At 45.0% G+C, this 15,301-nt stretch overlaps 2 protein-coding genes across 3 annotated transcripts in view; one reads left to right on the top strand and one right to left on the bottom strand.

Annotated features, from left to right (window-relative positions):
• The window catches only part of LOC145495357 (tetratricopeptide repeat protein 38-like), a 243,699-nt gene that overhangs the window by 56,865 nt on the left and 171,533 nt on the right, over positions 1-15,301 (top strand). The window lies entirely within an intron of this gene.
• On the bottom strand, positions 8,567-9,379 carry LOC145495396 (uncharacterized protein F54H12.2-like). The gene has a single exon (XM_081475011.1). It carries the CDS (start codon positions 9,377-9,379, stop codon positions 8,855-8,857), a length of 525 nt encoding a protein of 174 aa, XP_081331137.1. The 3' UTR covers positions 8,567-8,854.

Genomic DNA, 15,301 nt, shown 5'->3' with positions numbered 1-15,301 from the left:
GCACTTTGCAGCACACTTTACCATTTTTCGTCTTGTATCCATAATTCTTTGGTCCTGCTGAGGTGAAATCGATGATGTAATCGCCATCGTCCAATTCGTTGGTCATTTCACCTAGAAAGTCTCCCAGAGGAATGTTGGGTTGGCCAGGCTTCCACGAGAAAATGACAGAGTCCGTGTCGAAGTATAAGACTTGTTGTTGTAGCTTCTCTAGATAGGAGTACAACTTTAAACGGGCCCAACAGGTAGTGAAGGCAGCAATGAAAATGTCGACACGTCCGTTATCGGGCTGGTTTTCCTTCAGATGCGAGTAGACCACTTCCAAGGAATCTTGTGAACAAATGCGGACCGTGTGGATGTCTGTGAAGGTGTTTGACACTAGAGCAAAGAGATGAGCGGGTGTGGTGACTGCCTCTGTGGTTTTCTTGTGAAGATTTTCGCTAAACTTGCCCCAGAAACTATTCAACATTAACTTGGCCGTAGCTTTACGTCCTGGATTTTTTTCGATGAGGAGAGGATCTAAGGTGATGCCTTCTTTGTCGAAGTAGTCACGGACGTATTGCTGTTTTTGTTCCTCAGTCTGCGCCCATCCAGGATACCCGGCTGATTCTTGTTTTATTTTTAACCACGTGTTGACATAGTCAGCAAAGAGCCCTTCTTCACGTTGTTCTTCTGGAAAATGCCAGACCTCGTAGATGTGTACGATGCGGTACCCGACCTCTACTGCTTTGACGAGTTCAGGGGTGCACCACGTACCCCTAAGAAGTCGTTCTTCTGACGAGTGAGGACAACGATGCGATTTTTCCAAGAGGTCCTTGGTCATCTCCTCTTCCATGCAGGTTCTGCAAAGAGGTAATGTCGGTTTACCACGATGTCGGAAGGGCAAGACGGGATGATACAAATGATAGGGAGAAATCACATCTACTTTTGCTACACCAAAGTACGCATGAATGTCTTGGTTCTCCGGGTTCGTGATGATGATGGGATGACCAATGGGATACTGTTGTGTCTTGTTAACCCACGGGTACAAGGAGGTCACGTCCACGTATTTGATTTGTTCACCCTGGGCCTCGTTGGCCACATGATGGAGGCGAACGGCGTTGGTACGTCCCCCAAAAAAGGCATCTCTTGGATTAAGAGGTTCGACCATCTCGTACGATGCTAGGAACTGCTTGAGATCTTCATTGCTTTTGACTTCACGATCCCAATCACATTCCCACATGATTTGAAGGTTGTACCCGTGCTGGCGCAGAAGACGGTGTTTCTGTTGAGTGACTTCATACAGTTCTTGGATAGTACGACCAGGATGGAATTTTGAATGTCGGTCACGATGATGGGGACGACAACGAGGACAGCCGTGCCTTAGACACCCGTGAAATTCATAGACAGTGTGGGTCTGTACATCGAGGCCATCTACCAGGAAGTTGAGCACTCTCCGTTCGCCGCCATTGCTCGCATGTTGAATGCGGTCTGCTTGAGGCTCGTCGTTGGGGGAAGAGGGACTGTCACGACGAAGAAGGTGTTCCTGCCATGCTAGCCACTTGTACGCTTTTACGGACTGGTTGGTACGAGCTCCTTGCCATCCTTGCATGGGTTCTGTGGCTATGCTGTTGGGAGTTAGGAGTTTCTTCCGCCAGAACCGATTGCACGCAGACGCTATGGTTACACACTTCTCGATGGGGTCAAATTCGGCATGTTGCTGGAATTCTTTTGGGAACTTTTGACATCCGGCTTTCAGGAGTTTGACATCTGACTCACAGTAGGCTCTCATTTCTGTTTTAAGATTGAAGATGTAGTTGTTTCTGACCTTCTCTGTATACCACTGCTCAAATTCTGCCTTCTTTTTAGCCGACATGCCATCAGGATCATACATCTCAGCAGGAGGCATGGGTCCTTCGAAGTCTTGATTTTCACGCGTATTGAATTTGTGAGGAAAGAACCCTTTGACTAATTCTTGGATGCCAAAGGTAGAAGGGAAGTTAGCAAGAGGAAAGGGAAGGAAGCAGAGTGAATCTTTGAAGGTCAATCGGTCTGATTTGAAGGACAGCACTTTGGTGCCGACGGTGATCTGATCCGTGACTTCCCGATGCTTCGCGTAGCAATGTTGCAACAGGAACATCCCGTCATATCCTTTGAGGTTATGGAAGACAGCAATCACGCTCCGATCGTCTCCGTCGTGATCAACAGCGAAAGATTCCAACCATTCAAAGAAAGGCTCTGTACAGTCTGCACCATAGAAGAATTCTGTGTGGTCCTCTTCGTCGCTCTCTGCGCTAAGCAAGATGGGAGTTTGCACTCCCTCGTCGTCCACGGTCGCTTCATAGTCACAACAGACTTGGAGGGGTGGATCTCTCCCTACCCACACTCTGGTATCTGGATCTTCGGGATCGGGTTCTCCAAAAGGACGCGTCCCCACTTCGTCGCGCGGCACCCGTTTCGTTTTCGGATCATCCTCCTCTTCTGGAATGGTCTGGATATAACATTGGTGAGAAGCGATGTGCACTTGTTGTTCACAAATGGGGCATTCACCCCATCCGCACATGTGTGTTTTGGGTCGACCTCTTTTTCCTCCATTCTCGACTTCATACGTCTTGCAACATTCCGAGCACTTTTTGCGAGTGTCACAGATAGAAGGAATATTTTTACCGCGACGATGAAGATGGTAAGAGTAACAGTCCTCACCAAAAAAGGATCGATGACACAGACGGCAAAGAGAAGAGGGTGAAAGGAATTTGCTGGGACCCAACGGTCGTTTAGCCTCTGTGAAATCCGGACAGTCCTTTCGATGACAAGATGGACACCATTTACCATTGCAGGGATGATGTGTAAAGTTGTCTTGATCGTACCCCCGATTACGCTCATCACAGAAGTAACTCTTGGACAAAAAACCCGAGAACGAGTTACACCCATCGTAATGGTCATCTTCTTTGATGATACGGATGATCTTGTCCGATGGTGTGGGTCCCACGTAAACGAGCATGTGTGGTGGAGTGACCGGTAAGACTTTTATTTGATATTCAGGGAGAACCGCTTGGAATTTTTGGAGTTCAGGAATGCCACATGGTCCCTCGGGTACCCCTGCCAACCGGTGGAGGGCCTTGGCTTCCCGTTGCTGGACAGTTCATCTCTGTTCATCTCTGTTCTTGATGGTGATGCGGGAATGTTTGACAATCCCACGTACAGCTGCGCTGCTCGGTTTGTAGCGTTTGCCATGTCCACTACCAGGTGCAGGGGTGCGTATGAACGTTGTCTCCATCGTGAATGAGTCATCTGCTTCGAAGGCTTGATTAGAATTGAGTTTGTTGGCCAGGGCTTGAAGGTAGGTGTCTAATCGTTCCGACTCCTCTTCAAATTCACTCACGGTAAACGTCGTCATTGAAAGGCATGGGTGAATGCATCTGATTGCATGGTGAAATGCACCGTGTGATGAGGTCTGACGGTAGGGTCAGCAACGATCTGGTCAGCAATGGAACGTCTTAAAGCCTCCGTGATCTCTCGTCCCAAGTCGTCAGTGGGATTGGCCTCGCGATGTTGTTGTATGCGAGCCTGGTATCTCTGCCTTTGTAGGACGTCTCGCCAATTACGTCGAGGTCCCACGGGGTGCATCTCAAAATCCAGCAACGGCTCTGGTGGTGGTGGTGGTGCCCCACCGACCATTACCCTTCCTGGAGGCAAGGAGGGTCCGTCCGAAGACGCGCCGGTCGACGGGGACTTTGACATCTCCATGTACGGGTCTAAAGCTGTATGGAAGATCTAATCGTCGTCATCATCAAAGAACGCCTCGTCGTGCGATCTTTTAGTTGCCTTAGGAACTGGCTTATGCCCCAGAGATCGACTTCGGCGAGGAATCACACGTCGAGGTGAACGTACAGGTGAAAGAGATCGGCTTCGGCGTGAAACACGCTGATGTGGCTGTGAAGTGAACATGACTGTCTCACGACTAGCTATGAAATAACTCAATGATACACATGCACTGCTTATCTAACTTAGATGATGTCATATCTGACCAATCATAACAAAATGTGACCAAATAAGGAAATGACTATACACCAATCACCATCTAGTACTTTTACAAAGCACGCGGGAAACACGTTCATCCACATACGTACTATCAAACACGTGAAACTATAGCATGATGTAATATTCTGAATCAAAAAGACTGGAGTAACACATTCAATAACAAACATGAGCGGTTTATATGGTAAATACAAGTGGTTGATATGTTTCAAGTTTTTCAAACTCCTAACGACAAAACCAGTATTCGCTCTAATTAAACGCATGTATAGATAAATAAGTGTCGATCACACAGTAATGTCGTGGTAGCATTATATTAAAGCGTGGCTGCGATTGCATATCTTTTACTCCTAACATGGTTCAAGAAATATTGGTTGTGATTTCCAAGTGGTGGAATTTATATCATCCTAATAGAACGGTCGCTCAATGTAAACATTGTTAACGACGAAATTAAAATGATTACATCGACCATATATTCCTTCAAAGCGTTGTTTGAATACGAACGCATGTTTAGAAGTTGAAATCATGATTAGAATTTGTATATTAACTATAGAGAATAACAGCGAACAAACTTTTTGGTTAAAGGAAAGATCTAACACTGCAAATCGCATCACTCCTAAATTTAACAATTATAGTTGTCTAAGCGGTTTTCCAATAGCGACAAGAATAAACACTTACATCAACCATAGTCCTTTCAAATTCCTCCAATGCATCGCACAGCTCTTGATCACTTAGATCCATAATCGCCAAGACAAGAACGAGAAGACGTGTGTCCAACTTTGTCACGAGTAAAATGAATTTTCTCAAGACCGTTTGACTAATAAACGGGTTTTCACAAAAGAATAGACAATGTCACGTGGTTAACAACCAATGAGAAGATGGGGATAGGGGGTACGCGATATCACGTGGTCAAGAATCAATGAGAGGACGGGGGATAGGGGGGTACGCGATATCACGTGGTTACGAATCAATGAGAGGACGGGGGATAGGGGTTATACCTCCAGTTATGTCATTAAATTATTATAAACAAAACAAAGAGTCTGATGCTTAATTTATACCGTTTATTGAATAACGTGAACTCCAAAGGGAGAAATTGATTACAACTTTAACTTTTTCTTAGCCTGCATGATTCTCTTCACAATCTTTTCAGTCATGGTTTTGCTGCCGGGTAACTTATCAATGGCCTTGATCATCTTTGTATCCGCTTTCCACTTGTCTTGCAAATTCTTGGCGTGACTGTAATCGATATCGTGTTGTTTGGCAATCTTGTCCAAACGATTGATGCCTGGATCGCCTCGTTTCAGTCTCTTGGCTAGTTTGGTCCCAGGTCCCATGTACTGGTACCCAGGCCAGTGAAATTCCATTCCCGTCTTGCCCGACCATTTTTGAATGTCAAAACCAGACCCTCGCTGTCGTCGGGTGAGACGTGTTTTCTTGTGCGTACGTGTCTTAGTTCGTGTCATAATCGTGTTGTAGATTTCTTCTCAGTTTCTTGCCCTCGGCCCAGTGTTTCCAACCACTCGTAGGTTTTAAGCGTTCGGCCTCGTTTTTACGTTTGCCTTTGCGCTTGTCTTTACCCAGGAGAATGTCAGCTTTTCTTAGGAGCGTTCCCAGTTCCGAGTCAGGCGGTGGAATGGGTGTTTTAGCAGCGGGTGGCTTCTTTTTAACACCTGACGTAGACGGTGTAGCTTCTCCCTTGATCTTTGGTGTTTTTGTACCTCGAGAAGCGTTTTTAATCAATTGTTTGATCCTAGTTTCCAACGGACCCTTCACCAAATCTCCTTCCTCCTCATCTTCCTCTTCGCTGACATCAGCACTATTGCTTGACAAAGGACCAATTTCCCTAATACGTTTGGTTAAACGACCTCTCTGACGAGCTAGAGGTTTAATTTTCTTGATGGCAATCGAATCTGGAATCGATTTATCGCGGAGTATCACGTGACTTTCGGCGGCCAATCGTCCCGCTTTGTTCAACAAGGCATTGTCGGTGATTTCTCCTTTGTAATACTGAACCAATTGGTCAAATTCTTTCGTGGACACCAGCATTACTTCTTCGGTCATTCTCGAAATGTTGTTGGAGTAGCGTTTCGTAGCTATCTTGCCAGTAACGGAGTTCAGTCTCTTTTTTCTCGAGTTTGAGCGTCAAATTGGCTGTTGTGTCTTTATCTCGACTGCAATTCGTACAGAGAGTAATAGTATCTCCGGGTGGTGTGGTGTCTCTGATAGTATGACACCTTTCGCACAGGTCCTCGAACTTAAAAGCTAAATACTCTTGATTGAGGTTCTCGCACTTCCTTTTCCAGTACTGCACATTGTCTTTCAATTGTTCCACTCTTTCGTTGGCTTGTTGTAGTAACTTGACCAATTCGCTCAAGGTGTCTTTGGGTTTGGGGACGAAGTCGTAACCTTGCAGTGGATAACTGTGGGCATTTCGGGTGTTTAACATCGACATGCTTGGAACACGTCGTTCAAATCTTGCCAGAATCCGCTACCTTTTTGTTCTTGGAGATGTTCTCTTCGCCTCTTGACTAAGTTTCTGCGTTTCCCCACCTCGCGTAGCGTTGTCTTATAGCGATGCAGTTTCGCCATGGTGATCGGGTGCACGGGAATTCTGTTTCGTAATAAATTGAGAACCATTTCGCTCACAGCATTGATTTGATCCGCATTAGCATGTTCCAACATTTCCTGTCTCTTGTTCCGATTAGCCTCTTTTAGAATAGCCTCCAAGAAAGGGCGTTGTCTACGTAATCGAATCATGCTTCCAACGGTGCAGGGCGACTGTTGTAACTGCCTGTGACACCCTTTGCACCCCTCCTTTTATACTTGGCTGCAGAGAGAGCCGTAAACACCCCTTTGTCCCTTCTGATAGCGATTCACATGATACAACACTCTGGTCTTCGTTCTCCATACCCTCGATGATCCAACCGTTGTAACTCTTTTTCCCGCCACGTCGTTTGTAGTCTTGATATTGTTGTTTGTAACCACGAACCACGGCTTTAGCCTTATCTACGTCGATGGGTTTTTTGACAGCTTTAGTCACTCTAATCCCTGTTTTGAAATCCACTTGAAAAGGATTACCACCTCCTTTCTGTTTTTTCCTGTTCCTCTTTTGGGAAGATCGACCTCGCTGTATCTTCCTCTTAGGCATGATTGTTTATCAACATGTACCGCGAACTGTTCGTTAGCTCTTCAGGACACACAATACCACTCACACACAAGTGCTCCCGCTTTTATCGACGTGGTCGTAGCGAAATCGCTGCTCGTATTCTTGCACGCACTTGTCAGACACAGGGGGAGTGAAATCAGTGATTGTGTCATCCAAGGTTTGCATCTTGATCAAGAATCCGTCAAACTCCTCCATCGGAAGTCCTCGCACGTAGGTTCTCAATTCGATCAAAGCTTTGTCGTAAGTGGTGTAGGCAAAGCGACACATGTCGATTTTGAACGAGAACTTTTTGAAGTCGTTCCACCCCTTGATCACAGTTCCAGCGGCAGTTAAATAAGCAATCAGGAGACTAATTTCCAAGACGGATCCTACGACGTTGCCTGCTGCCACGATGATCAATGCCAAAGCGTTCAAACAACCGTGGCACCACTTAAAGTGGTAAAACATTTGGCGATGACACCACCACTGACGGTGGTAAAAGGCAAACAACCCATCCAATCGATACAGCAAATCTTTGTTTACCAACTGGGCGCTTTTCTTGGATCCGTTCATTAGAGATACGGTAGTGATTGAATCTTGGGAAGAACTCATCACGATGTCTCGATGAATTTGTGACATCCCATACATCCTTCGTCCTTTAAAAGGTGGCTGAGAATCCTTTGATCATCCAAACTGCCAGGATGTAAATCCAAGACCATGTATCCGAACGGACGTTCTGTCAAACGTAGAAACGTGTCTTGTAAAACTTGCCATTGGGTGGGAAACGCCTGTAACAGCAAATTTCTCATGCCTAATTGATCTCGTGGATTCTTGAAGGCAACGATGTAGTGTGCGTTTCTGGAAATGCTCTTGGCATATTTTCCTGGCGGAAACATGTCTTGGCACAAGTAGAGCACTGTGACGTTCTGATGGTGGTACACCGAAGTTCAGCACGATCTGGAACTCTCCTGACTGCTTGGGGTTCAACACCGGACTTTCCAAACATCCGTTGGCTGCATTGTCAAATACAAACAGTGTGCAATTCTTGCCTTGACCCCAGTCCTCTCTTCTGACCATGTTTCCTTGATGTTTGCACAAACATCCTGTGGCCTGTAAGAACCGATAGTAACCTCTCAGATCTTGGGTACCGTCGTTGTGCACTAGCTCCAGGGTCTCGTAAGGGTACTCCTCTCCTCTGACCAGTTGCCTGATGTTACTCACACCAAAATTTTGAAAACAGAATGGATCATGTGCCACATGACCATTGAAGGCTTCTGAAAGCACGAGTCTAACGATGACTCTGTTAGGAATTCGGCCTTGAAATAAATTGTTGCACTCGTATCGTTGCTGGTTCCCTTGCATGTTGAAGGTCCTAATTTCACTTCTGACGGTAGGGTAAGCCACTATGGTTCTGTTGACGTTCATTTTCGTCATCAACTCTCGGTAGACACTGGGGTTGAGCCTTACTTGACACAGGTACATTCTCACTTTGACCTCTTCGTGTGTCAATCTTCCAGCGACATTCACACCATTCAAAAACAAATTATGAGAATTGAAGTACATCTGGATTCCAATCTGCACAGCAGGTACCAGCAATTTGTTCAAGTGGAACACCTCGATGTGGGGTGTGAACCTTAGCACGTGTCGTTTTCCATCCGTGTAATTGCCTTGTTCTGCTTTCATGAGTTGCACTGAAGCTTATTGGTTGGAGGACAATGCTTGGAAAGCCTCATGCCCATCTCCTTCCGTGTTTGTGTTGTTCACAGTCAATGGCGCTGGAAAGTCCAGGGCATTGTACCAACCTTGAGGCTTTAACACGGTTTCTCCATCATCTCTGTTGTAGTTGAGCAATGTTTCGAGGTATGCTTTGTAATGATAGGTGTCGGTTTGAGGACTGATCAAGGTACCATTGAGTCTCACACTGATCTGTTTGAACAAAGTGTGGGCCAAATTGTTCGTGGGCCAGAGTCTCGTGGCCTCCACAACGTTATGACCATTCGCCAGTTTAAGCGCCAACTCAATCTCAAAGAAACTTCGACTGAAGTCCACGTAATCTTCTTGAGGATCCACTTGGAATTCCATGGGGTTGATGCCTGTTGTGTAGGTCTGAATGGGTACGATGTGATAACTGGACATGCTGAGATCAGTGGGTGGAACGGTGAACAGGTTCAGTTGAGGATTCAGGACTGATTTGGAACCCGGATGTAACAATCCATCGTCCATCAAGGTATCCGTTATTTTTTTCTTCTTCTTCTCCTTTGCCTTCTCGCTAAGATGTGATCTCAATCGTAGCCAACAGGTTTACTGACCTCAGGGCCAATCCATCCGCCTTTTTGTACCTTTCGTTGACGTTTCGAGGTTTGTGGGAACCCTTCACGACGTAACGTTGACATCCCTTTTTTAGATTTGATGAGTCTCGAGCTTCTGGAGTAGATGGGATTCATTAGTCGCCGAAGATGTCGTTGAATTTTCGCCTGATGTTTCTGTCTAGGACTTCGTAAGCTTTACGTTTCACGGCTTGTTTAGCGCTCTGTTTTGCACCCTCTTTCGCCTTTCGAATGCGATCTCGAACGCCGCGACCGCTTTTTAACCCTTTCAGGCCTCCCATAACACTCGCTTTCAGCAGTTCTTGAACGAAGCCACCTCCGTCTTGTGGGTCAGGTTTGAATCGTGTTAAACTTCCACCTTTCATGCTCGTTTGAAGTGAAGGGTGAGAATCGTGCTTTCTTCACCAAATTCGGTCAGTTCACCTGTTGTCTCCGACACTTGCGTCTCAATAATGTCCAACTGGGCCTTGCGCAACGGAATATATTGAACGTGGAGCGGTTCAAAATAGTGACTTCCATCCCCTGTGCGTCGATAATGGACCTCTCGCAATAGATCCGTGACTTGATTTCCAACCATTGAACTTCCTCCCACATCGGAATAAATGAATAAGGAACGCGATGTCGAACCCACCACGTTTTGAAAGGCTTTGTTGAGATTCGTGAAGTGCCAATCGCAAGTAACGCTCAGATGAAAAAGGTCTTCTGCTATCAACCAAAACAGAGGCTCACCCCTGTCGTTTTTTAGATCGTATGTCATCGTTTCTAAATTGGGTACCGTGTCTGTAAAAAACTCTTGACGTAAATTGGGCCCCAAGTCATAATTTTCAGGGCTTCTCTCCTTCAACCATCCCATCTTTAAGGCCAACATCTTATTTATCTTCAATGCTGGTGAGCCATTGGAGCGTACGTGTGTCGCTTTGTTATCCGTCAACAGATCGTCTCCATCCCAACGAAATTTCACGTACATTCTCTTTCCATCGGATGCTGTATAGCTGCTACCGAGATGGGGTCCTTGGTAATTCAAAATGCGCCGCTGCTCGAAAAATGTCACCATACTTTTCATGAAACCAACACCATCAATGTACTCAACCACGGTTCGGAGATCGTTAGGGTCATAGTGAGCTCTACCGAACTTTAACGCACCAGAAGGGTATTTCATGATCCAGTCCATGGTAAACAGGATTTCGTTGCCTTCGACCAACTTGGGGAGATGCACTTTCACATCCGGTAACGAGATGCTAATCAATCCCACTTTCCCACTCGACCCTTGCAACCTGATGGGGTGGGGTAATCGAATCTTGAAATTATTGCTTTGGTTCTGTGGAAACTCTGCGCGGTTGCTGTGACTAGGCAAGGTGATGTAAAACTCCTCATTCATCCTCAAAGCTTTTTCACGTCCTTCTTGTCAATCCAACTGTCGTATTTATCTGACCAACCTTTCCAACGTACAAGCAATTTGTTCCCTTTTCGTTTCAGCACTTTTTCCACTCGATACAAATCGTCGTCCGATACGGTGACTTTCTGTAAGTCTTGAGAATAAAAGGTACCTTCCAAAGGTGTGTCATCCATCTCTTTGATTTTGTAAGTGACCACACTTCCAGGGATGACTCTGGATTCTATAAACACTTCTTCCGTCCAGCCTGGTAGGTAGCCTTTCTTAAAGGTTCTAAACTTCTTATTGAGTCTCACGCGATCATTGACTTTAAACTTTGGCTTGAGACGTTTGGCGTTCAAACGTTTGGCGTACAAGTTGTTCCACAGTTCTTTTTGATTACTTGCAGTCACTTTGTCGGGGGCCATCTTGATGCTGCGATGATACGATCGATTGTAACCCAAGAGCAAGTCCTGCAACACGGGTAAGAACGTCAACGTATTCTTGATGGTAAAATATCGATACAATCTTTCTTTCAAGGTGCGATTGAATCGTTCCACGACGCTGGCTTTGGTGTCTCCACTGGTAGAGAAATGATGGATATTTTTCCGTTTGATCAAGGTTTGGAAGTATTTGTTGTAAAATTCTTTGCCGTCATCCGTTTGAAGATTCTGTGGTTGGCGACCTTGACTTCGTTTCAAAATCTTCTCGAAAGCAGTCGTCACGTCTTGACCACTCTTGGACTTGACGGGCTCCACCCAGGCGTACTTGGAAAACACATCGACTACTGTCAATAGATACCTGTAACCACGATTGGATTTGGCAATGTTGATCACTTCGATCAGATCTGCCACCCATTGTTCGTCGATACCAAACACCATCACGGGGAGGGTCGGAAAATTTCGTCTTCGGGGTTTGTGCAAGGTATAACCCAAATCGCCCTCCAATGTCTCTCGAACTTTTCTGAACGGTAATTTTTGAGCTCGTGCGAAACGAGCCACACCCCCCAAACTACCAGGTGCGGTCGGATCTCGATAGGTCGTCAACAGAGATGCATAGGGATTCTTCTTTTTCCTGTTACTCTTCATAGCACCGCCAGCCTGTAAAGACATTGCCTCCAGAGGTCTGGGTAACGTTCACGAATAGTCAGAAACCACTTGAATGACTGAGATTGATGTTTCAACCACAAGATAAAGACCACGAAACGAAATACGTTTTTACTCACATCAACGACTTCAAATTCTCTTAAGGGGTTGTCTGAGGGTTCTGTTGGAAGGACTATATCGTTTCCATATTTGTTAACGATACGCTCGCATCTTTCGCATAACCTAGACCAAAAAAGTCGACTAGACCAATATTGACCGTCAGGCATGATGATTCAAAAATGATTGCTTTATTGACACGTTACACTTACTTATAGATAGTTTTACATAGTTTCGGAATCCATACAATCTTGTTTGTAATATCTACAGTTACGCCACACACAGCTCCCTTGGCCAGGTCTCCACTTCAAAGCAGCCGTTCGATCTTCGTTATCGTAAAAGGTAAGACGCATGGACCGTTTACATTCCTCGCAAAGATCTTCATCCTCGGCGTCCATGGCACCGAAGAAGAAACGATCCTTCCACCGAGTGGCCTCCTGATCGAGTGAAATAGCACACCCTCATCACATGAAAGTCAAAGGTTGGATCACGCCACCCTTCCTAATATGGTCATGAAGTGATGTCAATGGTCAGATCCGAAAATCACGCGTTGGAAAAGTACTGAATCATGTAAAAGTCAAAGGTCGGATCACGTCATTTTCCTTATATGGTCATGAAGTGATGTGATTGGTTATGTTCGAAATCACGTCATGATACGTGGCATTCGCTGATTGGTTTGTCTCACTGGTATAAGCCGTTCACCCCCTCATTTGACATCATTCACAAGTTGAGAGTAGTGCCAGAACAACTTATGTCAGTCGAGCTTACCACAAACATGGAAGACGAATCTCCTACTCGCTACATGTTGAGTGAAGGAAGTGTGTGTTTACCAAAACAAGAGAAAGAAGAAGACGCCATGATAGATTGCTCTTACAATCCATATTCACCAGCTACTTATCCGATTTCCACCCAAAAGAGAAAGAGGGTAGTCAAGAAAGAGAAAGCAGAAAAGAAAGCAAAGACCAAGAAGATCAAGCTGGAACCCGAAGGAAAGACATTTCACGAAGTTTCCCCGGTTGTAGAGAATGGGGAAATAGTGGAAATGCAAGTCCTGGAGGAAGGAGAGATCTTTGACCCTGACGTCTTTTTGGACGGGCTCGCACAGCAATGGCAACCCCTAGCACCTAGTACTCCTAAAACCTCTACAGAACCCTTTAGGAATCCGTCACCGCCGACCCGAGGGAACACGGAGATCCTGTACTCTTGCCCTGTGCATCCAAATGATGCTTTACTAAAGAAAGAGACTAACACTCAGTACGGCCATTGGGAGTACTACAAGTGCCCCGTACAAAATTGTTTTGTCAGCTGCGGTGTAGACAATGTAGAGCCTTACTTAGACTCGGTCAAACGTCAACTCCACAAGTTCTACCTGGCCAAACCCGTACACATCATGAAATGTTACTGCCATCGTCCATTGATCATGTCCTTGTCCCAGTCAGAGAAGAATCCAGGGAGATTATACCTAAAATGTCCCAAACGTTGGTGTGATTTTTTCCAGTGGGTGGATCAAGAACCCCGAGGTAAAGCCAAAGCTTGGATGGAAGGGGGTAGAATCCAAGAAGGGTATCCACGACCCCAAGAGTTGTTCATACCCCAACAAAGAGACTTCGAGAGGAAGAAGGCCGAAATTCGAGAAAGTGAAGAAAGAAGAAAGAGAAAGTATGCTGAACGATAAGAGAGGGAACGTCAGTATGCAGAGAAAATGAGAAATGGAACTCTTGAAGAACGGGAACGAGAACGCATCAGGCAAAGACTTCATGACCAAAAGCAAAGAAAACTACGGCAGAATATCGTGCGTTTTGGGGCCAGGGACCAAGAGTTTGTGAAACTGGAAACGAGTTTAGTTCCCAACACTTTGTAACCGGTCAAGACTTTAAGAGTTAAAATTATAATCAATTCTTTCTTTTGAGTTATTATTCAATAAACGTTGTAAAGACTTAGACTCTGTTTTGCTTATAACAATTTAATGACATTACTGTGCGGTATAACCCCTGTCCCCCGTCTTCTCATTGATTCTAGACCACGTGATATCGCGTACCCCCCATCCCCCATCCTCTCATTGGTTGTTAACCACACGACATTGTTTATTGTTTTGTGAATACCCGTTTATAAGTCAATCGGTCTTGAGAGAATTCAGTTTACTTGTGACAACGTTCAGCACACGTCTTCTTTTCTAAGCGTAACATTCTTTCCTGTCTTCGTGGCTATGGAGTTGAGCGATTGCTAGTTGTGTGACGCTTTGAAGGAAAGGACTATATTTGATGTAAGTGATTTATTTTGGCGCTATTGGAAACCCGCTTAGACAGCTATAATTGTTGAATTAGGAGCGATTTGCAGTGTTTGTAAATGAAGTTAAATCTTTACTTCAAGCGCGAAACGTTTGTTTGAAATTTCTTTGATTTTATTCTCAAGGGTTAAGATACAGTCTATCATGATTTCAGCTTCTAAACATGTGCTTTTCGGTTTTAATTTATTCCATGTTTCATCTCTGACTAATTATGTTAATTCTTCAATGGTCGCCCAAAATGCCTTTTGTTTGTTCAAGATTCCTTTGAATGATGCTTTTCTCAAGGGAACAGTCGAGATCAAGGAGTTTAGATTTTATTGCAAACTGCCATTAGCAATTCATTTTCACTTGAAGCATTTCAATGGTATTTTTTTCTTCTCACCTTTTAGCCTATAAATTTTTGTCTTCGCTTATTATTCGTTACTCGTCAAGGATTGCATTCACGCTAGATCAAATTATTTCTGTTCCATTTTTGATAGTGTTATCTTATTTGAGACACAATGACCAGCTTTCTGTAATTTTAGCGCAAACGTTTTGGACATTAAAGTTCGTTTAAAACAATGTGTGATGACGATAGAAACTGGTCTTTTTACTCGATCAACATGGCAATGACGTCATATCTTTTAATGTTAGCGCAAAAGATTTGTTATTAAAGTTCGTGACATTTGACATTGTGTGATGTTTGGTTTAGTGCTCTCCTTAAGAGAGGGGGACTGGGGAAGCCACTGTTTTAAATTCATTCTGATTTCTTTCCTCTGATTGGATACCGGTGATGTCATTGTCCCACGATGCTTTGCACCACCCCTATATAGGCTAGACTCGGACCCAAGCCTCTCAGTCTAGCCACTTGCCGGACAGACCTCTGTCGTTTAGGACCACAGGACACTGTAAGTATCGAGTTTGAAGTTGCCTCACATTTTTTTTGCGTGACCCTGGCGTGATTTGTGTCGTCATGGA

This window comes from Orbicella franksi, chromosome 8 (genome assembly GCF_964199315.1).
Source record: "Orbicella franksi chromosome 8, jaOrbFran1.1, whole genome shotgun sequence".
In the NCBI taxonomy this organism is placed as follows: domain Eukaryota; kingdom Metazoa; phylum Cnidaria; class Anthozoa; order Scleractinia; family Merulinidae; genus Orbicella; species Orbicella franksi.
The sequence above is the reverse complement of the archived record's forward strand: the minus strand, read 5'-3'. Positions and strand labels throughout refer to the sequence as shown.